At 43.4% G+C, this 24,656-nt stretch overlaps 1 protein-coding gene across 2 annotated transcripts in view; it reads left to right on the top strand.

Annotated features, from left to right (window-relative positions):
* Positions 1-24,656, top strand: part of LOC139304166 (cadherin-6-like) — a 29,384-nt gene extending 4,728 nt beyond the window's left edge. Inside the window, exons 2-11 of one of the 2 annotated variants that reach the window (XM_070928042.1) lie at positions 3,033-3,327; positions 5,840-5,959; positions 9,528-9,695; positions 11,762-11,949; positions 15,307-15,560; positions 19,901-20,037; positions 21,337-21,458; positions 22,466-22,583; positions 22,797-23,048; positions 24,154-24,656. In XM_070928042.1, the coding sequence (XP_070784143.1) occupies positions 3,033-3,327; positions 5,840-5,959; positions 9,528-9,695; positions 11,762-11,949; positions 15,307-15,560; positions 19,901-20,037; positions 21,337-21,458; positions 22,466-22,583; positions 22,797-23,048; positions 24,154-24,656 (2,157 nt within the window). Of the gene's footprint in view, positions 1-3,032; positions 3,328-5,839; positions 5,960-9,527; positions 9,707-11,761; positions 11,950-15,306; positions 15,561-19,900; positions 20,038-21,336; positions 21,459-22,465; positions 22,584-22,796; positions 23,049-24,153 lie in introns of those variants that run through there. The other variant, XM_070928043.1, reaches the window with a different exon arrangement.

Below are 24,656 nucleotides of genomic sequence, written 5' to 3'. Positions count from 1 at the left end.
ACAGCTGATTCACTGCAAAGAAATCTTCTCTAGTCATTTTTGTCTGTAATTGAGTCCTTAAAGCCTCATTTTCCAGTGAAAATCAACGCGTTTCAAGTATTCTCTGAAATCAAGTTTCATTTTTCTTGATTTGAGTGCAGCGACTTTATTCTTTGCTCTCGAGAAAGACATCATCATTATCATAAGTCACTTTCTGTTGAAAACTGTTGGAAATTGTCTCTCGCTGCAGTGGCAAGGAGGAATAGGTATAGTTTGACATTTTGGGAAGTGTGCTTATTTGCAACTGCCAGCTTAGCTTTTTTCAAAGGTCACAGAAACCTCTAAAACGTACTAATCAACACGTTGCATCTCGTTTGTTTCATCCGTATGAAAACTTAAGTGTAAAAACAACAACTGCATGCTAAGCTAAGCTAACCGGCCGCTGGCTGTAGCCTTATATTTACTGGACAGACGTGGGAATGTCTTCGATCTTCTCATCTAACTCTCGGCAAGCGTATTTCCTAAAATGTCAAACTATTCCTTTGAGAAAAGAAGGACTTTAGGCCTCTATTCTAGACAGAATTGACTTGATAAGGTAGAGATTTTTTTTTTTGCAGTGTCCCAGAGGTCCCAATGTTAATGGATATAGCGTCATGCTCTCTGCCTTTTTTACGATTTGGTACCATAGGAGGGCAGAGGAGAAAAAGCTAGCTATTGACGTGCCAGGGCTTCTTGGTGACCATACTGAATGCACATGTGGCTCCCACCCCCGTGACAGTTTAATTGTATTTTCGATATAAATTGATCAAAGGGCCATTGTGAATGCACGTTGGGCTGCCACATTGATTTCCGGGAGAGATTTTTTTCCCCCCTCTTAATTTGAGTAGAAGGGCAGCAGTAAATTCTCCTCGCCAGCAAGGTGGGCAACTGGGAGGGACGGGGTCACTGCAGCAGGTCCTGGAGCTCGATACTCTGAGCTGCCTTGTAATATCCTTCAGGGGAGCGAGGAGGAACTCTTCAGAACCTCAAGATCTCTCTGTTTCCATAGAAATGACAGTCGACACAGCATATGTCACACTGTCTATCTCAGATCTCAGCCGAAAGGAGAGGACTCAACGGTTATTAACTGAATTGTCGTGCCGGCAGAGATAGGCAGCTTGATAGACAATCATAGAAAAGGACATTGCAGCTATAACAGCGGGAGAAAGATAATAATGTTGAAGTGGATTGTTTTCAGCCAACTGAATCTCTGTTTGGAGGCACATACTGTAAAGCAGAACAGAAAACAAATAAAATTCTGCAGGATATATTCTCCTGGCTTGGTTAGACAGAGAGAATACAAAAAAAAAAACCCCAACAAGAGTTGTTTTGACCAGAATTCAAGTGGGTTAATGAAACAGTGCCCCGCTCCAGATCCTAATCCGAAGATGCAAAAATTCTGCAGCACACTCGACTGGCTTGGTTAGACAGACAGAGAAAGGAATGAAAACAGTCATTTTTACCAGCATTCAAGCAGGCGAACAAAATAGTGTTAAAGATGCTAATCCACAAAGCTGTTCGTCTCTCATGTGCCAGCTTTGCCCTGATAAAACAGCATGAATTAGTAAAGCTTCCGAGCACCTGGGATGAAAAGCTTTTTAATATATGATGAGAAGGGAGACTTTGCAATGTGCTCCCACGTGACCCAGCTGCAGCGCACAATATCCCCCCTCAGTCTGTCCACCGGCAGAGCCAAGTGCGCTTGTAGACACAACAACAACTCACGCTCAAAGGAAAAAATATGCATTCGAAGCGTCAGAATCAAACGTGCCGGCTCACTTGAGTTAGCAAGGTGTCAATAACAGACCTCTGAATTATGTCCTGGCGCCCACATATCGGGGTAAACATTCAGATGGCGTTTTCCTTGGTTTGTACTTTGTAAACATGTGCCCTCCTTTTGCCCTTTACCTCCCCCTGCAATTATTGCCATGTCCTTGGTTATTAAAGAGGGGAAAGGGAAGTAGGCAGGGAAGCAGTGGGAGGGGAAATGACTGGACAAGCTTTTGATGAGTTCTCTGAGATAAATATGTTGGGGGGATTTGGTGGTGGAATTAAAATGTCAGCGCATGCTAAGCTGCTGTTCATGCAGAAAAAATTAAACAGGAGATAGAGAGGGAGAGAGCAAATAATAATGAGATGCTCCACAGACAAGTGGACTCTCGTGGTCCTCTGGCATGTTGGTCATGTTGCTGATCCATCAGGGATTGGCAGGCGGCGGACGTGCGCGGACTCATGCTGGTACTTCACAGACTTCGACCCACTGGCATTCTGTTTTACAGCACTGTGAAAATGCCACAGTGGCCCTGCGGTAGAAAAGCACGATGACAACCTGTATGTAACAATACCAGTAAATGTGCATTTAAAACACTGCGGCTGTGTGTTTACCTCTTGGCAGGATGTGAATTTCAAAGAGACGAGGTGAAATCATGAATGTGTATCGCCGTAACGCGGCAGTGACAGTTTACTAAAGATGACGTGAATCTGTTAAATAACACCAAACACTCTTATCAAAGCTGTCAGTGTTTCTTTGCCAAGGCCCAGATTGGTCAGATCACTGATGTGTGCGCAGTGTATCAGAAATACTTAAGTGGAAAACTGTGATTCTGCTTTGAATGATTTTGTAGACATCTTTGGTACAAGGTTTTTTTTTTTTTCTCTGCGCTTCTCAGAGATCACCTGTCAATCAAACAGTGCAGCCAGCTCTGTGAGGGTTTTTTTTCTTGGACTTTATGTAGATGAGGTTTCTGTTTGCAGTGGCCATTTCTGCTCGCGCTAACTAGGAGATATTTTCCTAGAAAGCTGACTGACACTTGGTGTTCGTAAGAGCAAATTAAGCAAATATGAAAGCTTTCATAAACCGGAGTTTGAATCACTGTTGTGCTGTAACAATTAGCAACAGAGAGCTGCAAAGTGGAAATTTATTAAAACGAAAACGCCACAAACTGTTGCTTGAAAGTGTTGTTTTGGTGCTGCAGGGATCCACGTGATCACGTCTCCTTTCCGTTTCTTCACAGCTTCACTCAGACTCAGACCGAGGGGATGGAAGCGTGAGGTACGTCCTCACAGGGGAGGGAGCGGGGACCCTCTTCAGGATAGACGAGAAGTCGGGGGACATCCACGCCACCAAGAGGCTGGACAGGGAGGAGAAGGCCTACTACATCCTCCACGCCAAAGCCGTCAACCGCTTCACCAACGAGGCGCTGGAGGGTCAGTCCGAGTTCATCATCAAGATCCACGACATCAACGACAACGAGCCTCGATTCACCAAGGACCCGTACATGGCCCGAGTCCCTGAGATGTCTGACATCGGTAAGTTCCTGCCGTAAATATTAAGTATGAGCGTGTTGTGTGTATGTACTCACTCTATTGGGCTGTTCATTCGCTGATACGTTTTGTCTGTAATGCCAAACAGTGCAACAAAGGCTTACTGAACAGCATCTCGCAGTCTTCGTCAGCAGAAACTCCCTCCATCTGCTGATGAAGACTGTGAGATGTGGTTGAAAGCTCTGGAAAAAGTTTGAAAGCCAGTAAGTTTTTCTTGTCAAATCAGTTTGAAAATGCAGTAATTTCCCCACACGACGCCAACTTTAGAATTTAAATAAAAAGCATTGTTATTTTTCTTTATATTTAATTGAATACAAACAACGCTCACAAATCATTAAGCTTTTTTAAGGCGGTATGGGTAAATTATTCACCCATACTGCCCTACAGCCCTCTACCCACCCCTGAGACAATTTTGCCATATATGGAAATTAATGATAATTAAAAGATACAAAACAAAAAGAAACAGATCCGTAAATAATAATAGCAAAATAAATAATAAAGAAAGAAAGAATGTGAACATGAGTAAGTAATAATTGATCGTTTTTTGAGAGTGCGAGCATTGAGAACTGCATTCAGTGTGTAAAACCATATTTATTGATCATAAAATGGACAAAAATTAAGTGTTTGCGCAAATGAAGGTGTGTGTTTGTGAGTGTGAGGAGTTGGATTAAAAGGCTTATGATTCAAATAGGATAGAGACGTTATAAAATGCCAGTCTTACCGGATCAATGGGACTTTATCAATCATAATAATGATGCAGACTCAACAAAGAGGGCCCGACTAATTAAATGAGGCTGTTTTATGACCGGAGAATAAACAAGGTAAAGCGTCTCTGTGACGGTTACAGCACTGGTGAAGATAATCTTTTAAATACAGTATTGTATCTTATTAAAACAGTATTTAATTTAATTACCAGCATTGTCAGCTGTGTCATCACAGTGAATAATTGCGGATTCCATTGCTGCAGTGCCAGTTTCTGAGACAGCACCATTTGCCGTTTTCGTATTATCATCTCTTCTTGTCATTCAGCACCAAATTAAACTTTAATTCAGCGTGCACTTTGGCTCTAGCTCTTAGTCTAAAAGTACATAGCGGCCTCATGAATATAGATAAACAATATAAAAAGGCTCCTAATCAATACTTGCATGAAAACATGGGGTGAACTCTCTGTTCTGCTGCTGCTGCTGCTGCTGCTGCGGTGCTTCGGGGACTGAGGGACATCGGTCTTGCAGCCCAGACATGTGACAGAGTTGTCACTTGGTTCAGCAACCCCAAGAGAGGGGCCGGCACTTATCTAAGGGCAGCACGGGTGCCCATGGCAACAACCGAGGTGTGATGTCACCGCTTGGCAGAGCATGTGTTCACGAGTGACTGCGTCGAGACACTGCCCCCTTAAATGTGACATACACTTTGAGTTTTATTATAGTCTCACGGCTGACATTCTTCTCTCGGACGCTCGGTAAGGGACGACTTTGACGCGGCCCTTCTTTGACAACTGAACGATTACAGTCGAGGTAATTTACTCCCCCTGCACAAAAACTGCGATTATTCCTGACTTGTTTGTCAGAAATTTCTTTTCTCAGAAGCTTAAAGTCGGCGATGAGATGACTGATGTGGATCAGTGATATTTTCTAAAAGCCGCGATGTCAGAAAAGCCTCTTTTGAGTCTAATTCCCTAGTTAAAGGTATTAGTGATCAAGGTTCGGTGAACTTGCTCAGGAATCCTCCCGAACTGTTACTTACACCAAATCAGACAGCCGTGGTCTTTCTCCCTCTGCTTTCTGGTCCTCCAATTTCTTTTTTTTGTCACAGCATCCTTCATCCATACAAATGACATCGATTTTAAAGGAGGGAAACTCTCCTCTCACCCCTTACAGATCATAACTGACATCAAATTAGAGAAGTTTCATGGAGTCGTTATCCCATTGTATTGCACAATTCTATATTTATACCACTTTGCCATTAAATATTTCTACTCAATTAATTTTCTTCTGCATGTAATGAGGCAACACTTGGCCCCGCAAGGCGCCATTTGGGAGGTAGCACTTGGCTAACCGTTTCCCTTTGTTCTACTGAAACAGGGCTTCAGCCTCTCAGGATGGGAAAATGGATCACAGTCGCTCGTCTGCTATCAGATATTTGGCTTCTTAGAAACTCCAGATCTGTGGATACACTAATAGGCTTCTTGGGGTTTGCAGAGAGCCGGTATCGGTGCCGCTTGTATGCTTAGAGAGATATACTTAGAAAAATACATTAGGACTTATCGATTACCCGGGAAAATCAATCACGTATAAGGGCATAAGTGGCTGAGGAATAAAGATTGGTTTGGGTAATGCAAAGGGACAGAAATGATCAGTCACATTCTGCATGAGCATGATTAGAAGAGGATCGGACACCTCATCAGAAGGTGCATCAGCTTAACCAATTATCCAGCAGGCAATTTTCAGCAGTATTGAAGAGTTGATCTAAATCATTGTCATGAATCTTCTTCCCCCAGGCACCTCGGTAATTCAGGTGACAGCCTCAGACGCAGATGACGCCACGTACGGGAACAGCGCCAGGGTGGTGTACAGCATCCTGGAGGGGCAGCCGTACTTCTCTGTGGACCCAGAAACCGGTCAGTGTCGAGCCAAATGTATAATCCACTCGGGGTGTACTTTGAAAACTCCTGCCTCCATTTTGTTGTTTTTCCTTCCAGTCGTTGACAATGTGAAGTCAAGTCCAATTCTGTCATTAACTGAGTCTCAACATGTTCTCCAAAATACGGTTGTTTGTTGTTTCTGTTAATATCGGAGTCCTAAAAATCTCAAATCTCTGCCACGACAGTAACAACATATTTAAACGTGTTTCCAATAGAAACCAAATTTGACCAAACCAAGAGCTTCAAAGGAAAAGATCTGTATCTTGAATAAATAAGCATTTCTTCTTCTTCTTTTTCTTCGAATCAAGTAAAACTAAACTAATTGTTTTTTTAATTGGTGTAACAAATTGATTTTCATTGGAATCAAGTTAAAATAATCTTATTTAAGACTTTAAGGACGTCATTACAGACAACAGAAAAGTGGAGCTTTGTGCCGTGTTGAGATCCCTCCAGCTCAGCAGCAGTGACATTTGATAGCAGAAATGGATCTAAAACATCATGTCTTGGTCCTTCACTCAAAAGACGAGAGCTTCTCTATAGACACATCATTCTGCACCAAAATGTAGCCCCCACACAAGGAAAAATCCATCATAGAAAAGATTATGAGTGTGGCCTCGGTAGAGCAGCATGCACTGCAGCCATGTTGTCTAATGTGCACCGCTCCTTCAGTCTTTCTTCAGTGGAGAAGCTCTTATCCTCCTGCTCTAACAATGCTACTGCCACTGCTCCCTCCGCCCACATGTGTAACCCACAGCTGAACGCAACAAGTTCACACCCTTCGTCTGGAGGTGGCCATTCTGGGAAACATGACAAATCACAAACTGAGGCAGAAATAGAGGAGGCTAGCTGAGCTTCACCAGGAAAGTAAATTAAAACAATTTATCACGAAATAAGTCCTGGAATGCTGTGACTTTAACCGACCCAAAAATATCAACGCGTCTGCCTCCTCTCGCGGGCTGACGGGCGGGCGGGCGGGGGGGATTTGTAGTAGAGAGAGTGGCAAATCACCAACCCCAAAAATCTAGCCGCTTGCTAGTTTTAATCATTAATGTGCGCTTTGGAACACATCCCGCTCGTGTCTTTTTTGCTTAAACAAAAGGAAAACGACAAAAAATGCCATTTGCAGATTAGCAGAGGGATTAACAGTAATATGGTTTATCCCACATGTGGTATGTAAGCTGACATCCCCTCTTACACAAAGACATGCCTGGACATCACATTATAAGCAGGATTTGTTTCTCCTCTCCTCCTCTCTGTGTGTGTATTGTAGTCATTAAGCAATAACAAAGGTAGACAAAGATACAGAGCGAGCTGCTGTAAAGCGTCTATACGTTCGCTTCCTTTCCTGCAACAGAGCCTGAACGATCGCTGCTCTCTTTAACAGTCTGTTGTCCGCGAGATGAATTGCACATCGTTAGCAGGAAAGGAGAAAAAAAAAAAAGAAGAAAAAAAGCAAGTTGCATTGTGCTTGCATTTCGTTTTTTTTTGCCACGTTATGTACGAGAGGAAGAAAAGAGCAAAAGAGGGCCTTTTGAAGAGCGTAGGCCAGTCTGATCTGAGCCTGAGTGATGCGCCACGTCAGCCTCTCCCTCTTCCTTATTGTTTGATATGCAATGAATCATCTATCCAGACTGAAAGTGATGAAGTTTGTCAAAGCAGTTTATTTAGGGTGAAATTTTATTTTCTTCGTCTTTATTCTCCCACTCCACATCGTGTTTCTGTCTCTCTCCCCACCTGCTTCTTCTTTTCTTTTCTTTTTTATGATGCTTCAAATTCAAACGTGTAATAGCAGACAGGATTTAAGACCGGCTCTGATGGGAGATGGAGCACACCTTTTGAATGTGCTGCCAATTACTGCTTCACTCAGTCTCTGTCCTGACTCCAAACTAGAGATCTAACGTGTCAGAGCGGAGAAGTGAGCAACTGCACGGCACTTGAAAGGGCTGAACATTAACCGTCTTAATTCCAAAGAGAAGATAAATGATGCCGAATGCATTTGGAGGCGAATGTTACACTTAGAAAAATTAAAGGAATACGCTGTGGTTTTGGTAGATAGGCCCTTTGGTCCACTTACCAGTTAAATCACGAGAACACAGACACCAGAATGTGCTCCTGGGTGGCCGCTGAGCTCTATGCCACTGCGCATACTGAGCAAGAGCACTGACCTTTCAGTAATAAAATGTTCTTAGTGGTTTAATTATCTGGCCTGCAGATACATAAATCTAAAAAATGAAATATCATTAATTCAATACAGCAGATGCAGACAGGCTTATTTTTAGAAATATTTCAGGAGAGGACGGCGATCTGTAGACGCAGTCCAACACTGGAAACACTCGTTATTTTTATGTCGTATGGCGGGTTGATTTAGAGTCGTACATGCTGTCTGTTATACATCGGAGTTACGTTCACTCAGACTGTACACGCAACTAACGATTGTTTTCATCATCAATTCATCTTTTGATTATCGAAGAGTCCAACGTGACAGACAGAAACCAAAAAAGAAATTCAGTTTACGATATAAAACAGAGAAAAAAAAGCAGCAAATATTGAGACGGAGATGCTGTAACTGGGAATTTCTGCTGGTAAAATGATTAATCAACTATCCACATAGTTGCCAATTATTTATTATTAAATATTAATGACTCATACTGTACATATTACAGTTAGTTTGCATTGCCGACATATCCTACCTGCATGCACCTGCCCTATTCATGCTGTATATTGGTTTATTTACACTATATCTATAAGCATTTGCTGCTGCTGTAATCTAATGTCATTTAGAGCTGCTATACCCAGTAACATGTATGTTAGAGTTAGAGTAGAGTGATTGACTGGCTTTACATTGTACAACAAACTACAGACAGATTTTCATCTTTTATGTTCCAGCACACCCAAATGTTCTGTTTGCTGCAGCAGAAGGACCCTGTTGACCACAGTTGAAGGGTCAACGAGGTCACAAGGTCCTCTTGTGCTCAGAAAATGCTTTCAGTCATAGAAAGTCAAGAGCAAAGAGGGCAAATGAGCCGCTGACGGTGCATCAGAGTCAAACAGACATAAGTGGTTAAAAAAGTTTTGTGCTGCAAAGTCTCAGGAAGGTCACGTTTCCATTTTTAACCAATGAAACGTTGATAAATCGTTTTAGGATTGCAACTGATCATCGATTAGTCTGACGATTATCTTCTTGATTGGTCCATGAATCATTTTGTCTTTAAAATGTCGAGTAATAACGACAAAAGCATTTTCAAAGATGAAACAAGCTCATCTCCGGCAGATTCATCGGCTATTGGAATATCTGCAGATTGATTTTCTGTCAACCGACTTATTATTTCAGCTTTAATATATATATTTTTAATACATATAAATATGTAACAATGAAATATGTATGTAAAGAAAATAAAGAGTCTTATTTACAGACTGTAAAGCCCACTGACACAATCTTGTGATTTTGGGCTGTATTAATACATTATTAAAGACTTGTGAAATAATCAGATGGATGTTCTTTTAAAGATAAAGTCTCACCATGGTTCTGTGTGTTTTTCCTCAGGCCTGATCAAGACAGCCCTGCCCGGCATGGACAGAGAAGTCAAAGAAAACTACCAGGTTGTGATCCAGGCCAAAGACATGGCCGGACAGATGGGCGGTCTCTCAGGAACCACGACGGTCAGCATCACCCTCTCCGATGTGAACGACAACCCGCCGCGCTTCACCAAGAGTGAGTACAGCGTCCTGGAAACCCACCCACACACCCCCCCCCCCCACACACACAGAGTGACCAATACTCAGCCCATGAAAACCACTTGTCAGTGTGAGCCGGTGCCAGGCAGGCAGCCCCCATCTGGTGTCAGTTTCAAAATGAATTTGGATTATTGCAGGGAGCTTTGGGTTTTGTGCGCCTCTTAAAGGCAGCGAATAATTAAATATAGAGCCATATGACAGAGCGAAGGGTCCTGCAAAGTGCATCAGATCAGCCCTGTAATCCCTATTAAATGAAGAGAGTACATTCACTGGGCTTTATCTCCCCTACTCTTCCACTCTCTTTGTCTATCTCCCACTATTAAGTCTTTCTTTTGCTGCCTTTTACTCCATAAAACCAATGTTCTCAATTTAGTGCTCCTACTGTCCTTAGTGCACTTTTTCCCTCTTTTTGTTACCTCACTCATCAATCATCAATCCATCCTTTCTACTCCCTTCCTACTCTCTTTCAGTCTCACACATTGTCTCCCTTTCTTCTCTCACCCCCCCCCCCCCCCCCCCTCCCACCCGTCTAACTTCCTCTTGTGCATCTGGCAAATGGCGAAGGCAGCCAGATCAGATTGACAGATTACTGGTGTCGTCGTGTTTCCCCTCAGTAACAGCGAGCGCCGACTGTACGGTGGGCGACGCGTGTGCACAAGCGCACGGCAAACACGCAACCGCAGAACTCCCGCCGTCCCCCCATTTATCACTTCTTCCTCCCGCCAGCTTGGGGGACGGAGGGGGGGGTGAGACAGATTCTGTCATCTCAGCCCCTCCACCAATGAATGAACAGTGAGAGGACGGAGGTGGATGGATACGACGGGGATGGAGGAGGTGACAGGAGGGGAAGATAGAGGAAGAAAGAGGAAGAGTGATGCGGGCGACAGAAAGACAGCCTGTGATGTGGAGGGGGGGGGGGGGCAGACTGAGGGGAAGATTGAAAGAGGGAGACAGAGGAAGAGATATTGTAATGGGACACCCAGAGGAGGTAGAGTGTCAGGAAGCGATATCATTGTTGTCTGCCGGAGTGATGCCTCTTCTTTTCCACCCAATGCTAAATACCTGTTAGCCTAGGGAAACCTCCTCGTGGTGCGTCGCTTTCAGGATGTGTGTGTGTGTGTGTGTGTGTGTGTGTGTGTGTGTGTGTGTGTGTGCGTGTGGAGGCAAGTGTCAGCGTCACGGAGACCTGCCGACTCAGGCGTTGCCAAAACACTGTCAGCATGTTTTATTAGTGTGTCAGTGCTGTTTGTCTCCGCAGGCTGTGTGTATATCACGCCCGCTCCCTCCTGCAGTCCGGCTATTTATTTAAGCATACGAGATGCAGCTGGGGCCGCCGCGGCCGACAGGCAGCCATCAATTCATCCGCCTCAAACCAGGAAATCATCTTACCAAAAAAAAAAAAAAAGGAAGAAGCAATTAATTTATGTTGTGCAAATTGGCCCAGAATTTATGTTACATCCTAAACTTCGAGTAGTAAGTCAATACCGCTTGTAGCAACTTACGTGAAAGGCCAAATGTCTGTTTTGGAAATGAAATACGTTTTACCGCATATGAAATGTCTGCTCCACAGCTGATCTACAAATGTTGCAGCACTAAATCTCCCACTCGGCTTCTCCTTTTCACACACTCTCCCTCCCCGGCCGGCTCCTCGGCTGCTGCTCTGTGATTGGCTCTGACTCACTCTCTCCCTGACTTGCTCTCTCTTGTATTCTTGCTCTCTGACTCACTTTCTTTTTTTCATTAACAGGGTCAGAAAAAAACGCTGAGGTTATGACGCTCGTCGGGCGTCAGGGGTGTTGTTGTTTCTGTTTTGTATCCTCTCTGTTTTCTGCTTGATTAGGCTTTTAATTCACCTCTTTCATGAATCGCATCTTTGTGTGAAAAACTGAAATGAACATTGAACAGAAATACCAAGGACGTGAGCCTTTCTTTCTCTAGCTTTTTTTTCTTTTTCCTCTAGCCCTTGACAATGCTGCTCTCGTTGAACAAGCCTTCTTTTCATGCGACCACCAAATCACAGAGAGAAAAATTCTTTCTCTGCAGCCCTCTACGAGTTCCGAGTGCCCGAGTCCAACGAGGTTGGCTCTGCGGTGGGGGTGATCCGGGCCATGGACGCTGACATCGGCGAGAACGCAGAGATGGACTACAGGATCATCGGGAGCGACGGGCCCGGCATGTTTGATGTCACCACCAATAGGAGCACGCAGGAGGGCGTCATCGTGCTGAGGAAGGTCAGGGACTCTCTGTTGGTGTTCGGGGAGGGGTAGAAGAGCGTACACGTCTTCCTCTTTTTCAAAATCCCGTTTTTTCTCCCTCCGTTTTAACAGATATGATCGTTACATTACGAGTATTACAGCAGTAAGTTTCAGTGAGTGCTTTGTTATCTTCTTTTGCCCTGGGTTTCCCCTGTCAGGCTGCCCTAACCCTCTGATTGGTGGAGCTTATAGGGGCCTCGCGCTGCCTCAGAGGAAGCCCTGCGATCTACATTTCTTATTTACAACAAAGGCTCGTCTACACAGGAGACATTCATGATTTGCATGAGACATGATTTCAAGTCTCATGCGTGTCTGAAGGAACAGATATGCTTCTATTTTAATTAACACAGCCGTCTACACAGAACGTGCTGCTTTCGCTACACAGGATGTAAAGATAAGACATTAAAGGTTATGATTTTTAAGATTTCAGTCCCGGTTGATTTGGCGGCACCACTGGTTACTGCTTGTAACAGCCGCTTTGTCAGAAACACAACAGAAGAGCACAATCTCATATTGTTTTAACAAAGAAGTCATAATAATCGACCTTTTTTCCATCATGCCATGAGCAACCGCAGTAAGTTGGTTACCGAAGAGTTGGAGCCGTCTAACAGCTCACTGAGGTTGCTCCGTCCCTTTCTGTTATTCTGCTAAACATTTAGAACTGATGCGTGTCTTGCTTCGTAAGACGTGTCTTTGATGAGCCATCACAGTAAGCACAGTAACCATGGTGACAAATGTGTTTCCGGTGACTGGCTCACAATAAAAGCCGCCCTGTGCTTTGCCATTTGAAAACCGTTGAAGCAACAGCAGCACGCGTTTCCTGTGTGTGTGTGTGTGTGTGTGTGTGTGTGTGTGTGCGTGTGTGTGTGACGGCGTTTTGAATCCAGTGCTAGAATGGCGGACTCTGCCACTATCAATAAAAACTACTATAAAGAAAAATGAAATGGCTGACCGGAAATAGAATCAAAATTGGGGTTTGATTTCATGAAAATATGTAAACACAGCATTCTCTGACATCATATTAAGTCCAGGTATCGACAGCACGATAGCAATGTCATCATAAAGTATTATTTGCTATATTAATATAACTAAATGTAGGAAATAGCATTCACACTGTTTTCACAGTTTGTTTTTGGTGTTTCTTTGTTGAGCTCCCCCCAAATCCAAAGCTACACCGCTGTGTGTGAGCATCGGGGGGGAAAAAAAGGGGGAAACAACACAATGAACTTCACTGGAAACTTTTTATTTCCATATGTTCTGACAGCCGGGGGATGGACAGTAGAGTTAATAGATTTCAACGTACACTTGCCCACACTCCCAGTACATGTGTTTTGAGTGAGATTCATTCTTCCTCTCAGCTGAGACCAAAGCAGAAATATTGATGCTCAGTATGGATCGCAGCGTTCAGCGGTGTGCTGTGGTGTGTTTCTGATGTATTCAACAGAATCTGGCAGTTGCCTTATCAAGCGCCCTCTCTGCAGCCTGCGATCGATCGCTTCCATCATGCCATCATTAAGTGAAGGATGACATAATTGCCTTTCGTGGCCGCGGCGGTGCTGTAGTGGATGTGGTGTGCGGGCAGAGTGTGTGTGGGGAGTGAGCCTGCCCTAATTCTGAACCTACTAATTAAATGGGCTCGTCAAGTGGGAGTGCGTCCCATCGTCGCTTGTGCCGGTCCTTCAAGGCCACATATTCCTCCCGTTGACGTGCACCCCCCTGCCTTAACAAGAAACGGCCAAAATCACGGACTTATATGTTATTATTCACGGCTTCAGAAAACGGCTCGTTCCATGTGGACTTTTCAAGCTTTCATTGGCTGTTTCCAACGATAACCCAGCGTCCTTTCATATGTACAGTAGGCAGCCTGCGAGGAAGGTCACTCTGATCCGGCTGCTTCTGCTCAGCGCCTGCCGCACGTTTATTAAAATGCACTGCTCCCCAATTATTTCCATCAATAGGGGGATACCTTCAGTGGCCGCAGCTTCAGAAAAAGAACATAAAAGCAAAAGTGTACCGCCAACCTGCGCTGAAATGCAGAAAACTCGGGCAATTATGCAGGAATCAGGCAACTAATCATTGTGCACAGTCCATAAATTATAGGATGTAGGGGCAGCGTACAATAGATGCAGGATTATAAGGGATCATGCATGAAAATAAAATGTGTCTAATACATACGTTATATTACTGTATCACATACATTTACAAAAGCAACAACCAGAAAGTGAAGCCACAGAATGAATAGTGTCGATGTAGTTTTATATTTAGGAGGGTCACATCTATTTGTAATTACACATAATACTTTATTTTGATAGTTTTTACTATCATCTATTCAATGTGAACTAAATACCTAAAACATAAACGCAGGAGTCGTGGCGCTCAACAGATTTGTCCTTCAACAGAATGTCAGCCATGATCTTATTTTATCTTCTTTATCTATCTGTTGTTCTTTTTAGTCTTTTTCTAATCATTCAAATTCAGAAAAGTGCACGGCCTTACAAATTAAAGTAGTAGATTTTCTTCTGTGTTACAAGTCACATTTTCCGTCACACCGAAGTCTCAGCATCCACTGACGCTCCAAACCGCAATCTTTTCTCTGTTGCTTTTACACTATCTGATATACTGATCTCAGTGATCTAATGAACAGACACCCAGCAGACATCCACAGACGTCTCTGATTGATTGCTTCATAGAGTGTTTGCGGGGATCAGGAAATCAAGTTGGAAAGCACAAACGTCCAAGAAGTCCAAGAACAAAAGAAAAACTAAAAGACGGAATTAAAAAAGAAAAAGTAGAAACCAGATTTCAGCAATAAAAATACTTTCTTTAATCACGTGTAGCCCCGACATGTACGCCAACCCGACCGCGTGGTCGTCATGTTAGTTTTCCACCAAAATCAGTCAGATTATTCAGGACGTGGCAGCAGTTAGTGGGAGGCCTTTACATGTCCAAAAGAGCGCAGGCCTGATCTGTGCTGCAGCCCACGTGTGTCCATCAACAGTCTTGTTAGTGTCCTTGAACAAGACACTAAGCCCCTTCACACGCGCTCATTAAACGATGCTCTGGACAAGATTGTCAGTTTAATGAATAAAATCCCAATCTGACCTGAAATTAAATGTGGCAGGATGCTCTGAATGGATATTAGTTTTCCCCCAAAATCAACAGCTGAACGTGTTGCTGCATACAAATGATTGTTTAAAAGTAAACAGCTGTGATTAGAGAGAGAAACAAAAAAAAAAAGTCACAGTGGAATTTTCTTTTTCATCCAAGAAAACAAACATGTAAAGTTACAGTCTGTTAAACATCTCACTCGTATATCACCTTTCTGTTTCGCAGCCTCTGGACTTTGAGAGGAAGCGTCAGTACAGTCTCCGCGTTCAGGTGGAAAACGTCCACATCAACCCTCGCTTCTTCTCCGTGGGCCCCTTCAGGGACGAGGCCACCATCAAGATCACTGTGGAGGACGTGGACGAGCCGCCGGTGTTCGAGCGCGCCAGCTACGTCATGGAGGTCAAAGAAGACGCCGTCAGGAACACCGTCATCGGCTCCGTCAGCGCGTCTGATCCCGATGACAAGAACAGCCTTGTCAGGTACTGAGCCACGTCGCATCTCAGGGGACCTTATCAGTTCATGTTTTAGACATTTCTGACTGCATTGTAAGGCAGCCATCGGTTTCTGTTCATTTACAACAATTTGACTGTAAACGATACTTCAACACAAAGACCTTTGAAAGTTTGAGCCAATAGAAATGATCCTAAAAGTGCTCAGGAACAAACAGTGAGAGGCAGAAAAAAGTACCGTAAAAAAAAAGCTCCTAAGCAGACCTTCAGTTTAAATTTTTAATAATTTGAATTAAAATGTGTTTTATTTTTTAATTAAGACGACTTTAATTATTTATAATAACATCATTGCGTGCCTGAATTTAAATTTCATACTGTGCGAACACGAGTCAGGAAAAATACATCCAAAAGTCTAAAACTGTGGATACATTATGCATTCGAAGATGGTCAGCAGAAATATTAAGTATGCGCGATTGGTAGGTAAGGAGGTCGTTGTATCGAAGCTAGAAAACCAAACATTATCGTCTTAGATAAGAACTTTAGGTCCAAATAATCTTTGATTTTAGAAGCTTTGATAACAGAATCAATAAACTCAATTCATTTGATAAAGTCGGTGGTGTATAGTAGGTTAAGTATACACCAATGGTTGGATCACCCCAAGTTTAATGTGATGGTCACGTGTTCGTGAAGTCAAGCTCACAGACCCCCGTTTTGGTAATATTTTGTATCAGGTGAATGTGGTAAATGTTCCCATCTACTCTGCGTCTACTGTGTGAAAATGTGGTTACCGTAAAATTGGCCGCAGAGGTTCACACACTGGACGAGAAGCTACTCAGGGAAGCTTGAGTTAAGAATATTTTATCACAGATATTATAAGAGCGGTCGTCCTTATACATTTTCAAATCGGAGGAAATTTGAGTCTAATAATTGTGAAATGTACCTCTTTGTGATTTTTCTATAGACGCACTTTAATCCATTAAGGGGGTCTTGGACTTCTATTGGGAGGATTATTAATGCAAACTTATGACTGTCTATTTTCAAGCAATATTGCAGCTTCCATTAAGAGAATTATTTAAATATTAACTTAAAAGCTCCAAAGTTAGTAAGTGCACCTTAGTCCTCAGATTTTCTTTACCATAAACATGAAGACAGCATTAAAATACATAATGAGGCCTTGGTAGAGAGACGCATTGTTCTGTTAGACATACCAAATGCTGCTAAACACTGAAATGCGACAAAAGGATGGAGCATGGAGATACAAAATTATGCAAGTAAGTATTCTATTAAATGGAAGTAATGGCGATGGGGTGTGAGGCTGCGCCTTCCACTCTGTCTCAAAGACTTTTTCATTTTTATGATGCACTAAGGGAGTTGGCTCTCAAGGTTGAAGTTCTACCACTTTATTGCAGGTGTCAAATATGATATCATTCTCTTTTATCGCCCATCATCAAGGAGGTAGCTACCCCGTGGCATTTAAAGCCGCGCAGTGGAGGAGGAGGGCCGGGAAGCCTGGGGGCTGCCTGGCATGAAGAAGTCACTGAGATGGTTATCTTTATTAGCTCGCACCGCTCGCCACATAACACGCAGACGTGTGCACATTTAGGCACCGATGTATACACAAATCCCTCAGTAAGCGAGGATGTGTGCATGCATGACCCTACTGTGTGTGCAGTATACAGACGGGGAGGTGTTAGTCAGTCAGTCCGTGTCAGTATGATGGAGAGTCACTACTGATGTTCAAGCCCCAAAACATGAACAATATTCAAGGTTTTAAAACCTGAAATAAAAACTTTATTTCCTCTCGTCACACACACACACACAGGAAGCCGGAAAGCCTTCGGATGGTTCACTCCGTCTTAAAAAGCTGCCAACTCTTAAAAGAATTTTATTAGTCCTGGTTTTAATGAAGTGTTTAAGTGCTGCGATATTCTCAATGCTGTTTCCAGCTTACCAAAGGCAGACTTTGGGGAAAACATTGAAGTTAGACGTGAGAATTAAACAATTTAGAGATTGAATATTCATTCAAAATGTCGTCCATCCCGCCGGTTTAACACACACACACCATGTCCGTGCAATAAGTGTGTTTTAGTGCTAAAACTTTCAAGTTCATTCTTGACCTTAAAAACACCTCAAGGTTTTTAGCCATTCAGGAGCTTTAAATCTTTTTTTCAACAATGTTGGCCAACATTAACGAGAAGTCCTTAAAGTGCCCTAAAAATGGAAATTTGAACCTCTTCCATTGTATGATTCCTGGCAAACTCTTATCTGATGATGAAGGTCATGTGATATGATCAGAAGCTCCTGAAAAGCTACTAAATGGACCTTGAGGTGAATTTACATGAATATATTTCAAAGTGTTAGATTGAAATATTGTATAACAGCGATTGTGTGTGACCTTAACGTCTAAGAGATACAACTCAGATCAAACTGGACATCTTTTGACCTGAAAATGTGAAAATCCCCGAGTCGCTAGTTATACTGGATGCCCACTGACTCTTGTTCTCAAAGAATGACTTCTGAAAATGCTGCAGCAAGCCAGCCGGTCGTGAAGCTTCTGCGGTGAGGAAAGAGGATATATGTCCCAACCTGCTGATCACTAACATTGCTGTAACCCTCCATGTCCTTCTGCCTGGCCTCCCATCCAGCCAGCTGCCTGCCTGCTGAGTGCAGCACTTTGGATGCCCGGTCAGGACGAGGCGCGCTGTTATCTCTCTGCCATTAATCAGGGGAAGGGTTAGGCCCAGCCAGCTGAATTATTGGGAATATTAGAAAAGCAATTAGTAAAGCCCACGGCCGACGCAGATTTAACGAGGTTAGAGTTACTGTCGGGCCGGCGAGGTGGCGGGAGCGGAGGAGAGGCAGGCGGAGATGAGGAGGGAGTGTTTAGATAAAGACACTAAAATGGTTGATGCAGGAGGAGCGGCAGGGAGGGGCTGGGAGGTGGGGAGGTGGGGAGGGGGAGAGAGGAGAGAGCGGTGCGGCGGAGCATTGAGAGCCCGGGTTCATAGTCTCCCCTCGGGGGTCTCCTCCCTCTTACGCTGGCCCTCCTGATGCCTGCTACTCCATTAATCACACTGATGTATCACAGTAGTCTGGAAAGCAGAGGAAAAACAACACGACTGGATAACCTGTTGGCTGGTGTGTGTGTGTGTGTGTGTGTGTGTGTGTGTGTGTGTGTGTGTGTGAGTGTGTCTGTGTGTGTGTGTGTGTGGGATTGCAAGCACTTACATAAATCTGTCATCACTCCAGGACAGACTGTTCAAGACTGTTAGCACCATGGAAGACAGTTCACCATGTATGTTAAAGGGTCGGTTCACCCAAATGTGCTGTTTTACTTGCGTCTACTTGTTTCTAGTCATGCGGATCATTTTGGTTTCATGTTACTAATATAAAGATTCACTTGAGGCATTATGATGCGACCAGAATACTCAAAATATCAAATATTTATACTTATACTTGCACAATAAGGGTGTTGTGAGGGTAAAACATTTAAGATAGAAATATAAAAGCTCAGTTCAAGATATTGGTACATTTGAAGGAATGCATTAACTGCTGGGAGAAAATAAGCTGTTAATTCTGAGAATTTCACGGTCATTTGAAAATCGTCAGCCAAAGCAATTGAGACAATCTGTAAAAGACCTGTCAATCAATCTGAGAGTGACAGCTGCGTCCGAGTTACAAGGACATTGTTTCTGTAAAAGGACGCTGCTGTTTGCTAAAAGGATTTTTTCCCCCCGTTTTGAGCAGCACACGTATATCTATAGAGATATATCTATATATCTCTATAGATATATCTCCATGTGGCGGCAGATGTCTCAGAGGCGGATATGTCCAAACAGAAACCTGAATCTGTCTGCGTGGTACCACAAAGGGTAATTGAGAAAATATGTTCATATTTAAATATATATGTTTGTTGTGATTCGTGTAAAGCGAGCTTTTAGTAGAAGTCTGAAGACATTAAGAGGCGGTTTATTAGCTCCTGTAGTTTGGCTCATTTGTGCAGGTGAAAACCAATTTTGTTCTCTTCAACAAAGTTGGCCTTTCTTCTGAGGGCAAACTGCTGCCTGGATTGATACTAAAATTCATCTTTTTCTTAATGTGTTCTTGTGTGGTATGAAAAGCAAAGAAAGGAAATAATGACAGAGTGCACGAAGTCCATCATGCTTAGTCAGACTTGTTTTGAGTACCTCCCGCCTGCTGAAACCCCTCTAACCACACAGAATGTCAATTTCAACGAGACTCACCTGGAAATGTGACCATTTTTCACTCCGGTTCGTACGTGAGAGACTCTGTGAATGTGACCGCCCCCCGTATCCCTCAGCCACACTTCCACACGTTTAGAGGCCGATCCCCGTGTGTGTTTTGTGCAGGTACACTATTGATCGGCGCACGGACATGGACAGAGTGTTCAACATCCATGCGGGCAACGGGTCAGTGTTCATCCTCAGGGAGCTGGACAGAGAAGAGAACGCCTGGCACAACATCTCCGTCATCGCCACAGAGTTCAGTAAGTGCAGCAGGACGGGAAGCAGACGTTTCTGTTCACCCGCTTCCTCTTATTCTGTCAAATTTGGATTTTTGGAGTTGATACTAACCCCTGAATGTTGTGTGTTGAGTTTGCAAAACATGGCCTTCATTTAAGTCAACTGCAGAGAAGACCAGGCCTTTATTTGAAGCTTTTAATCTTTTCTTAACTTTTTCTCTTATTATAAATGCATTTTTATCGAATTATTGAGAAGCCTCCCTGTTTTTCCATCAATACCACATTAAAATCACCTTGTACTTGCTGAGTTTTTCTTTTTAACAGAATTACTGATCCCATTCACAAATTAATTTCACTTACGTTACTGTCAGTTAACCAACAAACGTCCTGCAGAGTCACATTAAGAGCCCACGTGGAAAGGAGAGGGGGTTATGCCCTTTGCTGGAAAACTTTTAATGTGAAACTCAAAATGGTTCATTGACAGTAACTTTTTTCTTTTGTTTATGTTGTTTTGTTTGGTGTTGCGTTAATGTCAATGGAAGTTAACTCTTGCTGCACAGATGTTTGTAACGTGTTTAACATTATGAGCCATTTCCAGTAGCTCAGTCACTTTAATCCCACCCCTCTCCCAGTGGACTTTTAATGTGAAACATCTGCAGGACGTTTCATTAACAGACTCAAAGGACAAAAGATTTAACTGGAAATAAAGAATTAGAACAGTGTGTCTGTTCAAAGGTTTTTATTTTGAACATGATGGGTGGTATCCTCCTCAAAAAAGCTTGTGTGCAGTAAGTAATTTTAATTAGAATAAAAATAAGAATTAGAAAAATATATATTAATGACAAAAAACTTGAAGATAAAAAAAAATTAAAATACATGAAATATAAGTACATGTCACCGTTGTAAAGAAAATTTGAAATAACATTTGTACACATTCAAGTGCAAATATTCAAAATAAATATGTAAATAAGCTCAGAGCAGAAGATGTCTCTGTTATATATACTGTGTGTGTGTATATATATATATATATATATATATAATATATATAAAATATATTATGCATTCATGAAAGCTGTTGTAGTAGAGGTTATAAAACCACCTCAATGTTTTTTACTCACTTTTTCTATTCAATGTTTATTTGAGAATGTACAGTAGTTCTGATTGGCTTTAATGAATGAATGAGTCTTTGTAAAAATGTATATAAATGTCTTAATTAAACTGTTGTCTAACAATACTTGCATTACTGTTTGCATGGAAATGGCCTCGTTAGGTAAAGAAATATCATTAGTCTAAACCCACCGTGTTCACCTTTGTGTTTCCTAGACAACCCGCGACAGATCAGCCGCGTGCCCGTTTACGTCAGAGTGCTGGACGTCAACGACAACGCGCCAACATTTGCCACCAATTACGAGACGTTTGTGTGCGAGAACGCCAAAGCTAATCAGGTTGGTGTGACCAAACACAAAGCAGTAGTCATGGTTTCATCTCCACTTCCCCGTTAGGACTGCGCGTCCGCTCCCAGATCAGCATGTAATTAGCAGACCTCAGAGATGTTGCATGAAGCTCACATCTTCTCGATTAAAGAAGTCACAAACACACCTGCGGGCTCCGTCTTTTCAGTCGTGCTGCTGCCGTTTCTCCGGAGATGAAAACCCAGAATGCTGCGACACATTAGACATAAACTGTGAAGTCTTTTCAGTTTCAGTATCACACACGTTTTGTGTCGACACTCGGGTCTCAACCAAATGTTGCTGTGTAGAGTTTATCTGGGCTCACAGCAAGCGTGTGACCCAAGCCCCGACTTGTTAGACTTCGTAATATTCAAACAAAATGAAAAAAAGTATGTAGAATATTATCTTTTAGATATTTGACCTCTAACCTGCAGTGGTGGAAGAAGAACTCAGATAATTGTCTTACAAACAATAAATATTATACAATAACAAAGTACTCATTATGCAGAATGACCCAATTATTTAGTATATATATATTTATTATGTTGTATTAATAATCTGAGTCAACAAAGTAACTATTAATTAAAACTGTGGAGTAAAAAGTACATTTGAGTCCAAAATGTAGCGGAGTAGAAGAGTAAAGTCGCACAAAATGGAAATTAATTGTACGTAGTTGTACTTGAGTAAATGTAAATTTCCATCACTGCTTCGCTGACATTAACACGTCATGTTGGAAAGCTGTGCGTCTACCTCGGCAACAAGTGTGATGCTGAAAACTATGAGGCGTACGTGTGTTAAGTGCGTAAGTGTGATGCGTTTGTGTTTTGAGTGTTTACCGTCAGAGAAACTCTGAGGTTTGACACTTGTTAGCTTGCCATCAACTATTTGACTTTGTGAATTCCCCAAAGACCAATCTACACCTTTAACCTGATGATAACATGCAAATATACGAGCCACTAACAAGCTCGTACAGTTGTCACTCACCTGTTCCTGTTTCTCAGAGGATACAAACCGTGAGCGCCACAGATCCTGACGAGCCACTCGGGGGACACAGATTCTTCTTCAGTCTTGCACAGGAGGCTGCTGGGAAGGCTAACTTCTCCGTCCGCGATAACAAAGGTAATACGCTCTCAGCCGACGCCTGTGGTCATCAGATTAGCTTCAGTCCTCTGTATAATGCTCCCATGAGGCACTTACACCTGTTGTTAAACTTAACCACATCCAGCATCGTGCTGTACATGATGTGATTTTACATCTCGCAGATGAAATCTCCGGCGGAGTTCATTGAAATATTGATTGCTGCATAGTAACCGGATATCCTGTTGTTTTCAGACAACACGGCCTGGATCCTGACCCGCAGGAACAGCTACAACAGTCTGCAGAAGAGCATCTACCACGTGCCTGTGGTCATTTCTGACGGGGAGTTCCCGATGCAAAGCAGCACCAGCACCCTGACCATCCGAGTGTGCACCTGCGACCGCGAGGGCAACATGAAGCTGTGCAACGCCGAGGCTCTCACAGCGAGGGCGGGACTCAGCACGGGAGCCCTGGTGGCCATTTTGCTTTGTGTCATCATTCTGCTAAGTGAGTACAGGCTGCAGGAGAAGCACACGAAATGCGCCTAAAGCTCGATCTCGCAAACATTTGGTTTTCAATGTGATAAAATTTGATTGGAGCCGTGTCTTGAGGCTACGCTCGAGAGCTCCCTGCCGCAGCAAATGGCCTCTCGCAGGTGTTAAAGAGACAGTTTCGTATTTCACTCCTTAATTTGATTCATCGCTTCCTGTGGGCGGATAATTCTGCCAGTGACCACAGCTGACATGTTAATTTGATTGGAACAGCAAAGCAGCAAAGATCTACGGCCCCACAGCTGGCCGAATGGAACATTGTCCTTTATTGCAACCCAACTTTGTGCTTTAGGATAAACAAGACAGGTGCATTTTTTACATAAAAAGTGATTTAGCTATTGGCGGTGCAGCTGCAGTAGCTTCGGGAACACTACTTGTCCTTTAAGTCCTGACACAGTACAGATGTTTCACTGGAGTTATTCTTGCATCACACATGGTTTATTTCTGCAAATACAAAACAACTTTTCAACCTCAATCATATCAGAATATTGAGAAAAAACTGGCTGTTTTTCTTCAGGGGAATGTATGTGCAATTTCTGAGGAGTCTAAAAGAGCCAAAAGGGCCCTTTTGCACTAGTAGCTTGAGGCCCATAGAGTTTAAATTTGCTCCAGCAGCCGTGTTTTCAATGACCTGCCTATGTAACAGGCCAGAAGACTTCTGCAACTGGATAAACAGAGAGATACAGATCGACTTCATCTTTGACTTAATCCAAAGAGGCCAGGCCAGCTTCGTATGCTTAACTCAAATGTCACAATGCTACAGAAGATACATTGCGTTTCTAGCACACACTGTACTTTGCTGTGTTCTTAAACTGCGTTCCTTTGTGATCTTAAGCAGCAGTGGCCCTGAGGAGGGAGAAATACATAATGCATCCTTGTGGTAGCTGAGGCTGTTCTACAAAGTCAGACAAAGTCCCTGAACATCAGTGAACACTCATGCAACATCAACAATTCCCCCTGGATAGTCACTGGCCTTCGGAGCAAGGAGAGGGAGCAAAGAAACAACAGCAAAAGTCACCTAACTCTGTTACTTGTTCTCTTTGTTTTTGTTCTCCCTGTAGTGATCGTGGTGCTGTTTGCTGCCCTGAGGAGACAGAGGAAGAAGGAGCCTCTGATCATCTCCAAAGAGGATGTCAGAGACAACGTTGTCAGCTACAACGACGAAGGGGGCGGAGAGGAGGACACTCAGGCCTTTGATATTGGCACGCTGCGCAACCCAGAGGCCATCGAGGAGAGCAAGCAGCGGAGGGACATCGTCCCCGAGACCTTCTACCCGCCGGTTCGACGGCCTGTGCTGCCCCCGACCCGGGACAATAACGGGGACGTGAGAGACTTCATCAGCCAGAGGCTCCAGGACAACGACAGCGACCCGACGGCGCCACCTTACGACTCCCTGGCCACCTACGCCTACGAGGGAAACGGCTCCGTAGCGGAGTCCCTCAGCTCACTGGAGTCGGTGACCACCGAGGGCGACCAGGACTACAACTACCTGAGCGAGTGGGGACCCCGGTTTAAGAAACTGGCAGACATGTACGGGGGCGACGACAGCGACAGGGATTCCTAA

This window comes from Enoplosus armatus, chromosome 21, assembly GCF_043641665.1.
Source record: "Enoplosus armatus isolate fEnoArm2 chromosome 21, fEnoArm2.hap1, whole genome shotgun sequence".
Lineage (NCBI taxonomy): Eukaryota > Metazoa > Chordata > Actinopteri > Centrarchiformes > Enoplosidae > Enoplosus > Enoplosus armatus.
The sequence above is the reverse complement of the archived record's forward strand: the minus strand, read 5'-3'. Positions and strand labels throughout refer to the sequence as shown.